The sequence below is a fragment of the Harpia harpyja genome, chromosome 1 (genome assembly GCF_026419915.1).
Source record: "Harpia harpyja isolate bHarHar1 chromosome 1, bHarHar1 primary haplotype, whole genome shotgun sequence".
NCBI lineage: Eukaryota > Metazoa > Chordata > Aves > Accipitriformes > Accipitridae > Harpia > Harpia harpyja.
Genome location: NC_068940.1, coordinates 12,013,199 through 12,025,628, shown reverse-complemented (window position 1 = coordinate 12,025,628; position 12,430 = coordinate 12,013,199). Strand labels below are relative to the sequence as shown.

At 45.5% G+C, this 12,430-nt stretch overlaps 1 protein-coding gene across 6 annotated transcripts in view; it reads left to right on the top strand.

Moving 5' to 3' along the window:
- The window catches only part of RREB1 (ras responsive element binding protein 1), a 127,461-nt gene that overhangs the window by 101,333 nt on the left and 13,698 nt on the right, over positions 1 to 12,430 (top strand). For all 6 annotated transcript variants that reach the window (XM_052776920.1, XM_052777018.1, XM_052777192.1 and 3 more), the window contains one exon: positions 910 to 3,652. In XM_052776920.1, coding sequence (XP_052632880.1) covers positions 910 to 3,652 — 2,743 coding nt within the window. The remainder of the gene's footprint in view (positions 1 to 909; positions 3,653 to 12,430) is intronic.

The following is a 12,430-nucleotide window of genomic DNA, read 5'->3' as shown; positions in this document are numbered from 1 at the left end:
GTTTTGGTGTAAAAGTTACAAAATGAGGAGAAGAGAGAACTTTTTAAACAACTTGGTTTTATTTCTTTTGTAATTATGGCAGACATTTAAAGTTATTAAGGGATTTAAATGTTGGGACTTTCCTTTTGTAATAGTTTTGCTTGCACTGTGAGGCAAGACCTGTGAAGTATCTGAACAGAGTGTGTAGAGTATATAAAGATCTTGCCAGCCCTCTACTTAATTTATCGCTTGCCCTCTTCTTTGATGTGGAACCTTTGCAACATGTAAACTGTCTGGGTAGCATTTAAATACAGCATTTGGATTCATGATCGTTTTCAGGGACAGGTATAAAATCCATTTGTGAGCTTAGTATTTTTCTTGGGAGAATAAATGTAATCAGAGTTCACTAACCAAAAGCCTTTCTGCTTTGGGCTCTGCGTTTTGTTGATTTGCTTTTGGGGGATATTATTTTGGTTGGTTTATGTTGTTTTGCCTTCCTGGATGCCTTTTTTTTTTTTTTTTTCCTCCTAGTTTCTTTGGAGTAGTAAAGCTAAAGGACGTAGTCTTACTGCCCAGCTTACTGAAGTTTGCTGTATAGTCTACTGAGGCTCCTGCCCTGTCCGTGAAGTGAGAGAGGTTTCTGGAAGGGAAGTTCAGGATGGAAAAGTATTTGAGAGTCTGAATAGCCTTCTGAAGGAGTTTGCCTTTATAGAAGGGAACTTTTGCAGAATAAGCCCCTAATTCAGATACAGCACTTAGGTGACTAAAGGCTGTGGAGCAGGAATATCTCCATGCCAGGTAGATGGTGGCTGCTTTAAACTCCTTAACGTGGGCAGTGGAAGAGAGAGTGAACTGGTTTTGTTTTGCAGCAGCATGTGATGCCTTTCCAGTTTGAGATGTCCACTCTAAATATTTTTGCATGTCTTGCAGGTCTGGTGTGAAACTAATTTGCGAAGGTGCATCAGCGACTTCCATCGATTTATTTGCGAGACGTGTAACAAGGCATTCCCCATGCTTTCGGCGCTCAAACTGCACACAGAAACTCACGTGGTGGATCAGGGAAAAGACAAGCACAAGCCACAGTCCATGACCCCACCCGGCGAGAACCCAGACCAGAAAGCCTTCATGGCATCCTTGGGCCTACAGTACACCAAAGACATCAAGCCTGTCAAGCAAGAGGACAATACACAAGATGAAGTCCAAGAAATGCGGCTCAGAGCACTGAAGAGTAACCTACCTCAGGAACCCGGCAGCACCAGTCTGCTCAGCCTCTCTCCTCTGGAAGCTGCCTCTATGGGAGGGTCATTTTCAGTCCTTCCCCCTACAAAAGAAAACATAAAGCTCCTCTCGCTGCAGCCTTTCCAGAAGGGTTTTATCATCCAGCCTGACAGCAGTATTGTGGTAAAACCCATCTCCAATGAGTCTGCCATTGAGCTGGCAGACATTCAGCAGATCTTGAAGATGGCTTCTTCTGCTCCTCCTCAAATCAGTCTTCCTCCACTTTCTAAGGCACCTTCTGTCCCTGTGCAGTCCATTTTCAAGCATATGCCACCGCTGAAGCCAAAGCCTTTGGTAACGCCCCGAACAGTCGTCGCAACCTCTACACCTCCTCCTCTGATCAGTGCCCAGCAAGCCTCCCCTGGCTGCATCAGCCCAAGCCTCCCACCTCCCCCTCTGAGGTTGATCAAGAACTCAGTGGAGTCCTCCTCCAACTCTCACCTCCCCCAGCCAGGAGCCAAATCGAGTCCTTCCTCGCAGTTGCTCCTCCAACCCAAAGTAGAGCCTTTAACTCAGCACGAGATGAAGACACAACTGGAGCAGGACAGCATCATCGAAGCTCTCCTGCCTCTGAGTATGGAAGCCAAGATCAAGCAAGAGGTCACAGAAGGAGACCTCAAAGCCATCATTGCAGGGGCAGCGAACAAGAAAGCCCCAACCATGAGGAAAGTTTTGTACCCCTGCCGTTTCTGTGACCAGGTGTTTGCTTTCTCTGGTGTCCTGAGAGCTCACATCCGTTCTCACTTGGGTATTTCCCCATACCAATGCAACATCTGTGACTACATCGCAGCTGACAAGGCAGCGCTGATCCGGCACCTGCGGACACACAGCGGGGAGAGGCCTTACATCTGTAAAATCTGCCACTACCCGTTCACAGTGAAAGCCAATTGTGAGAGGCACCTGCGAAAGAAGCACCTCAAAGTGACCAGGAAGGATATAGAGAAGAATATTGAATATGTTACCAGCAATGCCGCAGAAATGGTGGATGCCTTCTGCTCCCCAGACACTGTGTGCAAGCTGTGTGGTGAGGACCTGAAGCATTACCGGGCCCTCCGCATTCACATGAGGACACACAGTGGCTGCCAGAAGAAGAAGCCATTTGAGTGCAAGGAGTGTGGCACAGCCTTTTCGGCCAAGAGAAATTGCATTCACCATATCCTCAAGCAGCACTTGCATGTGCAAGAAAGGGAGATTGAGAATTACATCTTAGCGGTGGACTGCAGTGCCCAGGAAAGCCAGACAGACCCTCCTTTATTGGAGGACAGCACTTACATGGACCGCAAGCCCATGACGCCTTTCCTGGAGCCGCAAAACGGCTTCTTGCTTGGAACGTCATCTCACGTTCCCATCAAACTTGAACCTGCGGGCAACTTCCCGATGGATTTTGACGAGCCGTTGGATTTCTCTCAGAAGAACAAAAACCTGAGTGCTGTGCAAGTGAAGCAGGAGAACCTGTTTGGCTCTTCTCCCCTGTCCCTCTATGACTGTTCCATGGAGCCTATCGACCTGTCCATCCCCAAAGCCCTGAAGAAGGATAAAGATGATGTCCCGTGTGAAGCCAGGAATCAAGAGTTGGCTGCTTCTGGGAACAGTGATAAAGCCTATAACTGTCTGCAGTGTCCTTTGGTTTTTGGTGCCAATGGGAACTCAGAACAAAACAGGGCTGTCGGACATCCCCAGCCACTGAAAAGTTCATTGCATTTGACTGTCCCGATCATTTCCCCAGCTCTCCTTGGCAATTCTGCCTTGCTGAGACCCTTGAGGCCTAAACCACCACCGCCACCTCTCTTGCCAAAGCCTCCAGTGACTAAAGAGCTGCCACCCTTGGCTTCCATCGCACAGATCATTTCATCTGTGTCTTCTGCTCCCGCTTTGCTGAAAACGGAGGCTGCAGACGCCAGTCCCAAGGCAGTGAGCAGCTCCACTGGGTGTGACAAATCAGGGAATGCCAAAGCAAAAGTGACAATCGTGACCGCTGTTCAGAGAGACTCCAGCCTGCCCAGTGACCTGACTCAGGCGTGTGATCCAGAGCAGTCTCCCATTGCTGATGCTGGGTTGACTAAGAAAAGAGGTAGAAAGAAAGGAACGAAAAATAAGCCTAAGCTTAGCAGTGGTGTGGATCTGGAGTCAAGTGGAGAGTTTGCCAGCATAGAGAAGATGCTGGCTACCACAGACACTAATAAATTCAGCCCGTTTCTGCAGTCCACTGACAATTTCAAGGAAGACAGCGGCAGAAATGGAACAAGTGAAGATGAGAAGGAAACTGCTGAAGATAAGCTACTGAGAGGGAAGAGGAACGCTTACTCAGACTGCCTGCAAAATATCCCCTGTCCTTACTGTCCTCGAGTCTTTCCATGGGCAAATTCCCTGCAGCGGCACATGCTCACTCACACAGGTAAGAGCGCCTTGTGCTCACGGTGGATTGTAGCCCCTGAGGATGTTCCTCATGGAGGGACCTCCTGGTGGAGGAATCTTCCTTTCTTACCTCTCTCTGATGTCTGAATGGTGTTGGTTATTTTGCAAGTGCCTAGCCGTTGCTGTTGTATAGTGGTGGTGGTAAATTTTTCAGTAATGGAATAATCTCTGTGCCTTTGCGTATCAAGGGGGCAAATTGAACTGCTAAAACCCATTTGACTTCAGTGGCATAACTTAGTGTACCTGGGAAAAGACTCTGCTTTCAGGTGTTCTGTTATTATTGTCTTACCTTGAAGGTGAACGTGTGTGTTGAATATTTCATTGTGCCTTACATGGTTTGTTTGGCTGCTTCCAGTGGCTGTTTGTTTGCATCAGTAACGATAAAAAGATCCATAAAAATAAGAGCAAGTAAGTATAGAATTGTGGCAGGAAAATAAAATAATACAGTGTTTAGCATTTTTTTTCTTGTGGTGGCTTTTATTTGACAGATCAAAGAAGGAGGATGCAAGAAACATCATCCTGAGCATTACGTAGTAGCTTGCCTCTAGGAAATGTTTCTTCTCGGTGCTAGACAACTAAAGGTGGGCTTATGCTCTAAGGCATGGAGATGTGTATGGAATCTTTAATATTGTGCCACTGTGTAAGTAACCTCAAACCTGGTATAAACAAAAGGAGGAATTGGAGAAGGGAGATTTATTTTAGATTTGGGGTTATTTTTCATTCTTCGCTATAAAGGAAATGCTGCGTTGAATAGTGTGCTGATTTGAAGTTCACTCCTTTTTCCACCCACACTGTAATAAGGTAATTAGCAGATTCTCATCCTGCTCAGAGAGAGAGAGAACACAAAGCTCTGCTTGCTGTTGCTCCCTTTTAAGTCAGTCACAGTTGCTGATATTATTTGCTTCATTGCAATCTCAACTCCTGGTGTAAAGAGTAAAAGTTAGGGATATTTTTAAGAAACATATGGGAATTGAGTACAGCCTCATCAAAGATAACTTCATTTTTTTGAAGGAATTGAGGTTTCCTGGAGCAACTGATTCATGTCATGAAGAGGTAAAATAGGTTAGCTAAGAGGTTTAAAGGGAATCGGAGCTGTGGAGCAGTCCCTGTTACAGTTTGCTTTGGGTGACGTGAGGACATAACTTGCAAGGTATCAGTGCAACAGTGAGGCTATTGTTTTCTGGCCCACAGAGACCAAATTATTTCATCTTATTAAGCATACAGTTTACTTTCCATGGTGAAGGAGAGCTCTTTATTCATATCAATTGTTTTCTAACACCCTGCTCTCCAAAAAAAATATATAGTTACTGAAGAACTGTTCATGAGACAGAAAACAATAGAGAGGCTTTTCCGAGACTAAGGGGTTTGACCTGCTTATTGATGGCAGACTTCCAAGGTAGCAGCACTGGTGTAAACCCTTAATGAAGACAGGAAAATGCACTCGGCCATGAGTTACACTGGTAAAACTTGTCGCCCCTGCCACCACCGGGCTTGGAAGGAGACACCATCCTTTCAGAAAGCCTGTGCTGCAGTCCCCACAAGGAAGGCAAGCAACTGTGGCTGTAGCAGGGCTGGATCCTCAGTGCAGATACAAGATTTTTGGTGATACTACAGCAGTGGCAATAATCAGATTCCAGTTGATGTGCTCTGGCAATGACAATACTGAGCTCTTTTCTAATATCATCAGAGCAGTGTTGAAGGAGACTTGTTGCTGGAGGACCACCCCACAGCAAGCTTTGACTGGCCTTGGGGCATCTCCTTTCAGGTGACACTAGCATTCTGTTTCTAAACTGGGAGTTGACAGCAGCTCCCCTGTGGCAGCAGTGTAGATGAGGCTCACTGGAGGGGAGAGGGAAGGGTAAGCTAGGAAGGTAGAGGAGATTTAGGCCAGGGAGGTGGTGCCAAAGCAGGCACTAGGATGCATCCAGGTGGAGCAAGCCCTGTGTTTTTGTGGTGAGTGTCAGGTGCTGGTGGCATGGGAGGCGTTTGGCAGCTGTGCGATAGATAACAGCAGTTTGTTGGGTTTGTGTTCTGGGTGGGCGAGTTGGTTCTCTGATGGAGACGTCTAGTGTCATAGTGCAACGCACCGTTTTCGTCCCCACCTATTGCACAGGCAGTGACTTGTTAGACAGTTCTGTTTTTTTAAAAGGAGTTAAGAAAAAATTCTATTCACTAATCTTATTGTAAGAGAAAAGGGGAACGTTATTGTCTGGGCTTTTTGACTGCTCCCCCTTCTGACCTGGGGAGAGAAGGGGCACAGAGGCTGATGTGAATGGGATAGATGAGAGACCTCTTGATCTGCTTCCAAACTGCATGCTGCATATCTGCTCCATAGGGAATCATTGCAGGCAGGCTGGTCGGTCCATGTTCCTAGGATTCTGTAGTATGCTGCTATCAAAAAACCAAGGCAGTCATTTGAACTAAAAAGTGGCAACTAGCTCTTCTCATCCGTTTGAAGGGAAGTTGTTGGAGTAATTTATGTAAGTGGTCTAAGCTAATAATGAGTGAGCATGATTGAGGAAAGGGTATATAATTTTGAGCATTTAAGTAGTATCTATATATTACCAGTTTTAAACTACTGTGTTTATACAGAGGTGAAAAGATTATTGCAAGTGTGCCTTTCATGTTCAATACAATTTCGACATGGAGGACTCCTTCCATGTGGTGTCAAGATCATATTTACCTTTTGTGAAAGTGCAAAAAGGCACATGCTACCAGTAACCCGCATCCCTTGCGCAACCAAAAGTCTCTCTCGTGAAAGCTTTCGCCCTGCTTATTCTTGCCTCAACACCACTGCGTGTTTTTTAGTTCAAAAGCATTTCCATGAAGAAGCATACACCTTCCTCACCGTTTTTTATTTTAATGCAAAGCTCACAAGTGGGGCACTGGGAATTTGGCATAGCTTGGTTTTATACAGTATTTAACACAGTACCTGTGTTTTGTTTGAACATGCTTGAACACTTGCTTTTAATACTTTCTTTCTCTTGATGTCTTTATTGTTTAATTTACTCGTCTATGTTCAACTCGATTTGCCTTTCTTTTTTGCTCTTCTCTCCTGCTCTTGACTTTTTTCATTCTCAGAGCAGCAAGTAAGATGTGTCCTGCAGGTGGTGCAGTTAATTTTGCTCCTTTTATGGCATGTGCATCAGACTAGGCTCAATATAAAATTAAAATAATGGTCTTTTTTGGCCATTAGTTTGTTTTCGATAACGTAAATCCATTTGCAAAGAATCACTTGAGGATATTTTCAGTGGTACTGCCAGACCTTATTTGGCCCAAGATTATTTTTTGCAGAAAGTGAGGTTTAGTGGCAGAAGAGGCTTGGGGGGGTTTTTTTGTTTTGGTGTTACAATAGGAATGAACTGGACAAGAAAAGATCTATAAACAAAATAAAGCAATAAATAAATAGAATACAGTTATACCTAGCCCATGCACCTGAATGTTTCCTGTTAATCAGAGGACACAAGTCATTAAAAAAAAGGACTGGAGGCATTTTTATTCTTTGCTTTTATGACTTAAGTAAAAGTGAAATTGTAGACATCTTTACTTTGCAACAGTTGTCCTTACCATGGTGATAATGTGTTTCCCCTAGGACAACAGTGGCAGGAGATATCTTAATTAAGGAATGATCTTCTTACATGCCATGATTATTTAGATGACCCTTTATATTGAAAAAGACTCCCTTCAAATGACTGGCTTCCATGAAGTGTCCAGCCTAGACAAGTCCTGCTGTGCTGCTAGCCAAATTTTACAGTCAGTTCTGAGTCAATATGTAGGCACAAATGTATTTTAATCCAGGCCATGACCATTCGTACAGAAAAAGTTAATAAAAAATGAAATCATATTGCGCTTAAACTGACTGTTTAGGTTACCTTCCAGTGAGTAAGTATATTTAGCAGAAGAGCAGTTGTCTTTAAGGGACAATACAGGAAGCAGAGAACACTGCTTTTTTGAATGATCTTTTTTGTGCCTTCAAAGGTGACATTTTTAGAAGGCAGTCTGGTTTCCACTTGGGAATAGGACTATAACTTCGCGTGGGAGGATTGGGGTTTGCACAGTAGAGCAGGATTTTTGTTTGGGTTTTGGGACCTCCAACTAGGACATTTGTGTGGAAAGAAGAGTATCTTACCTGTTGTAACTATTGGTCTGTATGACAAATATTTGGTTGATGGGGAAGTTTTAAAGGCTGAAAATATGAGAAAATTGTGACCTGGGATGCAGGCTGAGTTTCAAGTAATTAATCCCCAGCTAATCCTGTCATTGCATGCTTGAAAAGAAATGTGGAAAGGAATTGGGCTATCATGAAGCAAAAGGATTTCTGCTCAACTTTGAAGTTCTGTTTTGTATTTGCATTGCGAATGAAGCCAAATAAAAGTGCAGAAAGTGGTGGTATTCGTAACCAGAAATTTATGGTTGACTTAGCAGGCATCTAGAAAGAAAGAGTGACTTGAAAGCCTACAAAAAGCAGTGCCTTGATGCTTCTAGAAAGTTGTGTTGACACTGGAAGAAAATTAAGAGAAAGAAACAGTGCCTGAGATGTCTATAAGATGAGGGGAATCCCTCATACAGGTTGAGATGTTAATTAGAACAGAACCAACTTGTGGAAGATTAAAGTGAGAAACATATCCACAGTGTTGTATCAAAGAGGCTGCTGGCTGCGGAGGGTGGGGGGTGTGTGTGGGGGTGTGTGTTCAGAGGTTTTGGGTGTGAGGCGGAAGGTGTGATGAGAGCTGATCTCCTTTTACAAGTGACTATCCTCAAAATCTCTTTCTTCATCACGAAGATGTCGTGCAGGTCTGCTTTCCTCATGGCACTGAATTATCCTGGCTTTTCTTTCAACTCTTCCTACGCTCAGTCCCTTCCCTTGTTCTAGTCATTTAAATGAATTACAGGCATGAAAAACTTTCTCCTGTGGGGAAGTAATTGATTGCTTATTCAACATATCAGGCTTGATTCTACTGAAGTCAATGGAAAGATGCCCCGTGACTTTGATGGAAGTTGTGTCAAATTCACACGGGTGATAGACATGTCAGGAGAGAGCCTGCTGTTGAGGAGCTTGCAGTCAGGATGTTGTAGTTGGTCACCAAGCAGTAAAGGGGGAAAAGGAAAAAAACAAAGAAGTTTCTTACTACACATTAGAAGGACAGAAAGACATACTTTTTTCCTGTGTCAGGCCAAAAGCCATTCCCCTGTCACAAATGTGTAGTTGTCTTTTCTACCAAATTTAACAGAATTTGCACAAACTTGGAGTTGCTGGCTGCTACCTGAGGAGAAATGTGCTTATCCCTCAGTCTGAGGAAGAGGGTGCTGGATCTCACAGTGGCACATGCAGTTTTTCCCAGCTGTTCAGAATAGCAAGCCCAAGTTGTGTTGGTTGGACTGAACGCTGCAGACCAGCGAAGCATAAGGACGTGAGAAGTGCCCTGCCACGTTAGAGCAGTGGTACGTGCAGCCAAGTACTCGTGTCTCCGATGGTAGTGGTAGGATGTGCAATTTAGGGTGAGCATATGGGCCTGGCCACTTCCTGCAGTCTGTTCCTCTTAATGCTCTATCAGCATCCACAACTGCTGCATTAGGGTTGTGTGTTAGAGGGCACATCCCTGCCTCCTCCCTTTACTACCTGTTTATGGACCTGCTGTCTGCAAGTCTCTCCCGATTGCTTTCTGAACCCGCTGATGCTGTCTGCCTCCAACCTCATCTGGTGTCAAGCTCCAGAAGTTCACTACCTGCTGTGTAAGGAACTATTTTTTAATCTGCTTTCAGCTGATCCCCTGCTAGTTTCAGAGAGCCCCCCTTAGTTCCAGTATTGCAGGATTTGGTGATTTGCAGTTCTGTGTGCGCCCTCTCAGCTGCCTTCACGATTTATAAACCTCAATCATAACACCCTCTTCTCCTTCAAAACTAGAAGCCTGAACTTTTCTGGTCTCTCCTCACAGGGCAGCTGCCCCATCGCTCGGATTAGGTTTGGTGTGTGCCATCTGCAACACGACTATCTCCTTCCTGTGGCGTAGAGACCAGAAGGACACGCACCACCTGAAACAAGGGCACACCAGGGCTTTATGCAGCAGCGAAGGGACACCCTTAGTCTTGCTCTCAATACCCTTGCTCATGGTACCCAGTGTTTCTTGGCTTTAGTTTGGCTGCTGCTGCAGGCCAAGCCAGTGATCCTGGGGAGCTGTCAGCGATGGCTCCGAGACCTCCTGCCTGAAGGAGGAGACTACCTGCCAGTACCACATTCAGCATCACATAGGCATGTTTTAGATTATTTTTCCAGAGGTGTTTCACCTTATATTCGTCTGCATTGAAGCTCACCTGCCATCATATTGCCCCCTCTATTTTGAGAGTTTAACAGCGAAGCAGATTGTCAGATCACGCAAGGCTTTGTTGTAGGCAGGTGAGTGACATTTAGTCAGAAGGGACAAACTGACATGAAACCAAGGGTGAGCACAGTCACTCAGGGTTTTTCTGTGCTGACCAAATGGGATGGATGCAAGAAGGAAGCTCAGCAGATGGTGGTACATGTCCCTTGCCTGAAAAGTGTTTGCACAGGGGAGCCATTCCTGTAAGGTGTTCACACCTCCAGGAGAGGCAGGGTCACTTTGTGTCACTTGGAGCCGGTTTCACGGGAGAGTTGTTGAAGTGACAAACCTAAAAGCAGCAAGAAGTTGGCTCTGCGCGTCAGGGTAGTTAAAATTACAAATGAGTTGTTACTCTCAACCTCAGGGTAGCTGCTGATCAGATTGCACAAAAGAGTGCACAGGATTTTCCTCTTACGTTTCTAAGCTCTGGTTTGTTTGGGAAAGTCTGCTGTCTTCCCAGCCTCTCTCATCCTTTCTTCTTTTAATGCAGCAGGTTGCCTTGCAGTGATTCAAATGTAGTAATGCAGGTCTCGGTACTAGTCTGGCATTAAAATCTGCCATGCTGGGGACATGTTACGACGTGATTTGATCTTGCCTATCATGAAGAGACTAAGTTGGCTTGTTACCATGTTAACAGCTTGTAACTTCACAGGGCTGTAGCACGGTATCTGGGGTGTCACGTGGGCTCATCCTGCCTATGCAGACAACAGATGGCTACAGCGTGAGAGAGGAAGACTCATGTTATAACATGATCCCCTCGCAGAACAAAAGTCTGCAGAAAGGGCTTTGAAAGTGCTCAACGCTGACGATCTTCACGGCAGAAGGAAACTAAAACATCCTACTTGGGTCTGTTGAAAACTTTCTTTGTAGTCAGAGGGATCCTAACACAGCTCAGCTGGTCAGTGGGGTGAGGAAGCAAGCGCTTCTAAAGCCGCTCAGGTGAGCACTGGCGCAGCATGTAGGATGGGTAGGACTTTGGTGGAACGTAGATGTTGTTCTTAGCAGCCGCCACTGGGCTGGTCAGAGTGGTTCGACCTGCCCCCGGCAGACAGAGCCTTGGGCCACGGTTGGATAACACAGAGCACTTCTGGGCCGTACTGGCTCAACCTGTTCCCAGCTGTTCATCCCCACAGCTGTCGCTGACCCAGCTGCCCAAAAAAATGAAAAAGGCAAGGGGAGGGACCAGCAGTCGTGAGATCAGTTCCCGGATCTGGCTGGCGGTATGGCACTAGAAGAGCACATTGATGCAGCTGAGGTGTGGAGTTGGCAGCATCTCCTGGGAGGCGCTGGGGATAGATGCTGTTGAAATTGGCTTTGCTGTCAAATGCTTTGTGTCTTCAAACAGCAGCTTTAGACAGCAAGGAAGGAGCCCAGATCCTATACTGCTATAGTTAGTGCGTGCGCTTTATAGCACAGCTTAGTGTTTATAACTGGCTTCGCCAAGTGGTGTTTAATCATGGTCCAAAATCATTCAACAGCTTTGGACTTGCGGTCTCCCTCCATTGTCCAAGAAAAACGGATTTCAAAATCAGTGGAAGTAAATTGACAATTTGAAACTGTGGCTTAGTTTAAAATGGGGCTGTTTCTCTTTTTGTGCTGGTTTTAAAAGGTGGGCGAGTAGCATGCTTGGAGCTCACAAGCAGAGCCCATGCGAGGGCTCTATTTGGAAGTGAATAATCGTCCAGATTGCACTGTATGCCAGAAGGAAAAGGAATGAAGGGAGATGTCGGATGGTGTTTGGTCAGCCATAAATGAAGCGAAGCTTTAAGATGAGGTGTAAGACAGGAAGTGCAATTCAATAGAGTGTCACTGGGAACAAGTTTATAGAGGGTTTCTTTTAGTCTTGTTTTACACCAAAACAAAAACAGGATGGTGGTTTTGAATAGGATTCAGAGATGAGGAGGCTGTGTAAGTGATGGGGCTTGTACATGTCCTTGCTGCATGGAGAGGAGGGGAATGGTCTGAAGCACCTGACGCAAACTGAGGACATCTTGCCCGGCTCACAGCGGTCAGACCGGGGGAGACGTGTACTGGCGGAGAGGTGTACAATGAAATTGTGGAACAACTTAATGAATCGCCCACTTTCATCACATTAAAGCAGCCCTGCCTTTGTCTCCTTAGGGCTTTCTGAATGCTCCCTTCTTGCAACAAAATACAGTTGACCGGAGGAGAGATGTGGGGTGGGAATGGGGTAAGGGATTATCTCTTGCGTAATTCAGAAAGAGACTTTGCTAAGGAAAGATCCCTTTCTTAAAGAGGCTTGCCCCTAATGTGAGAGGGTCGAACACAACTGCTCTGTGCTAACTAGGCAAATATTGACAAAGTAAGTATACTCAACAGTGAATTTTCCAATTGGCGTTCAGCAGAGTTCATCTTTGCTCTAGATATCTGCCACTCTG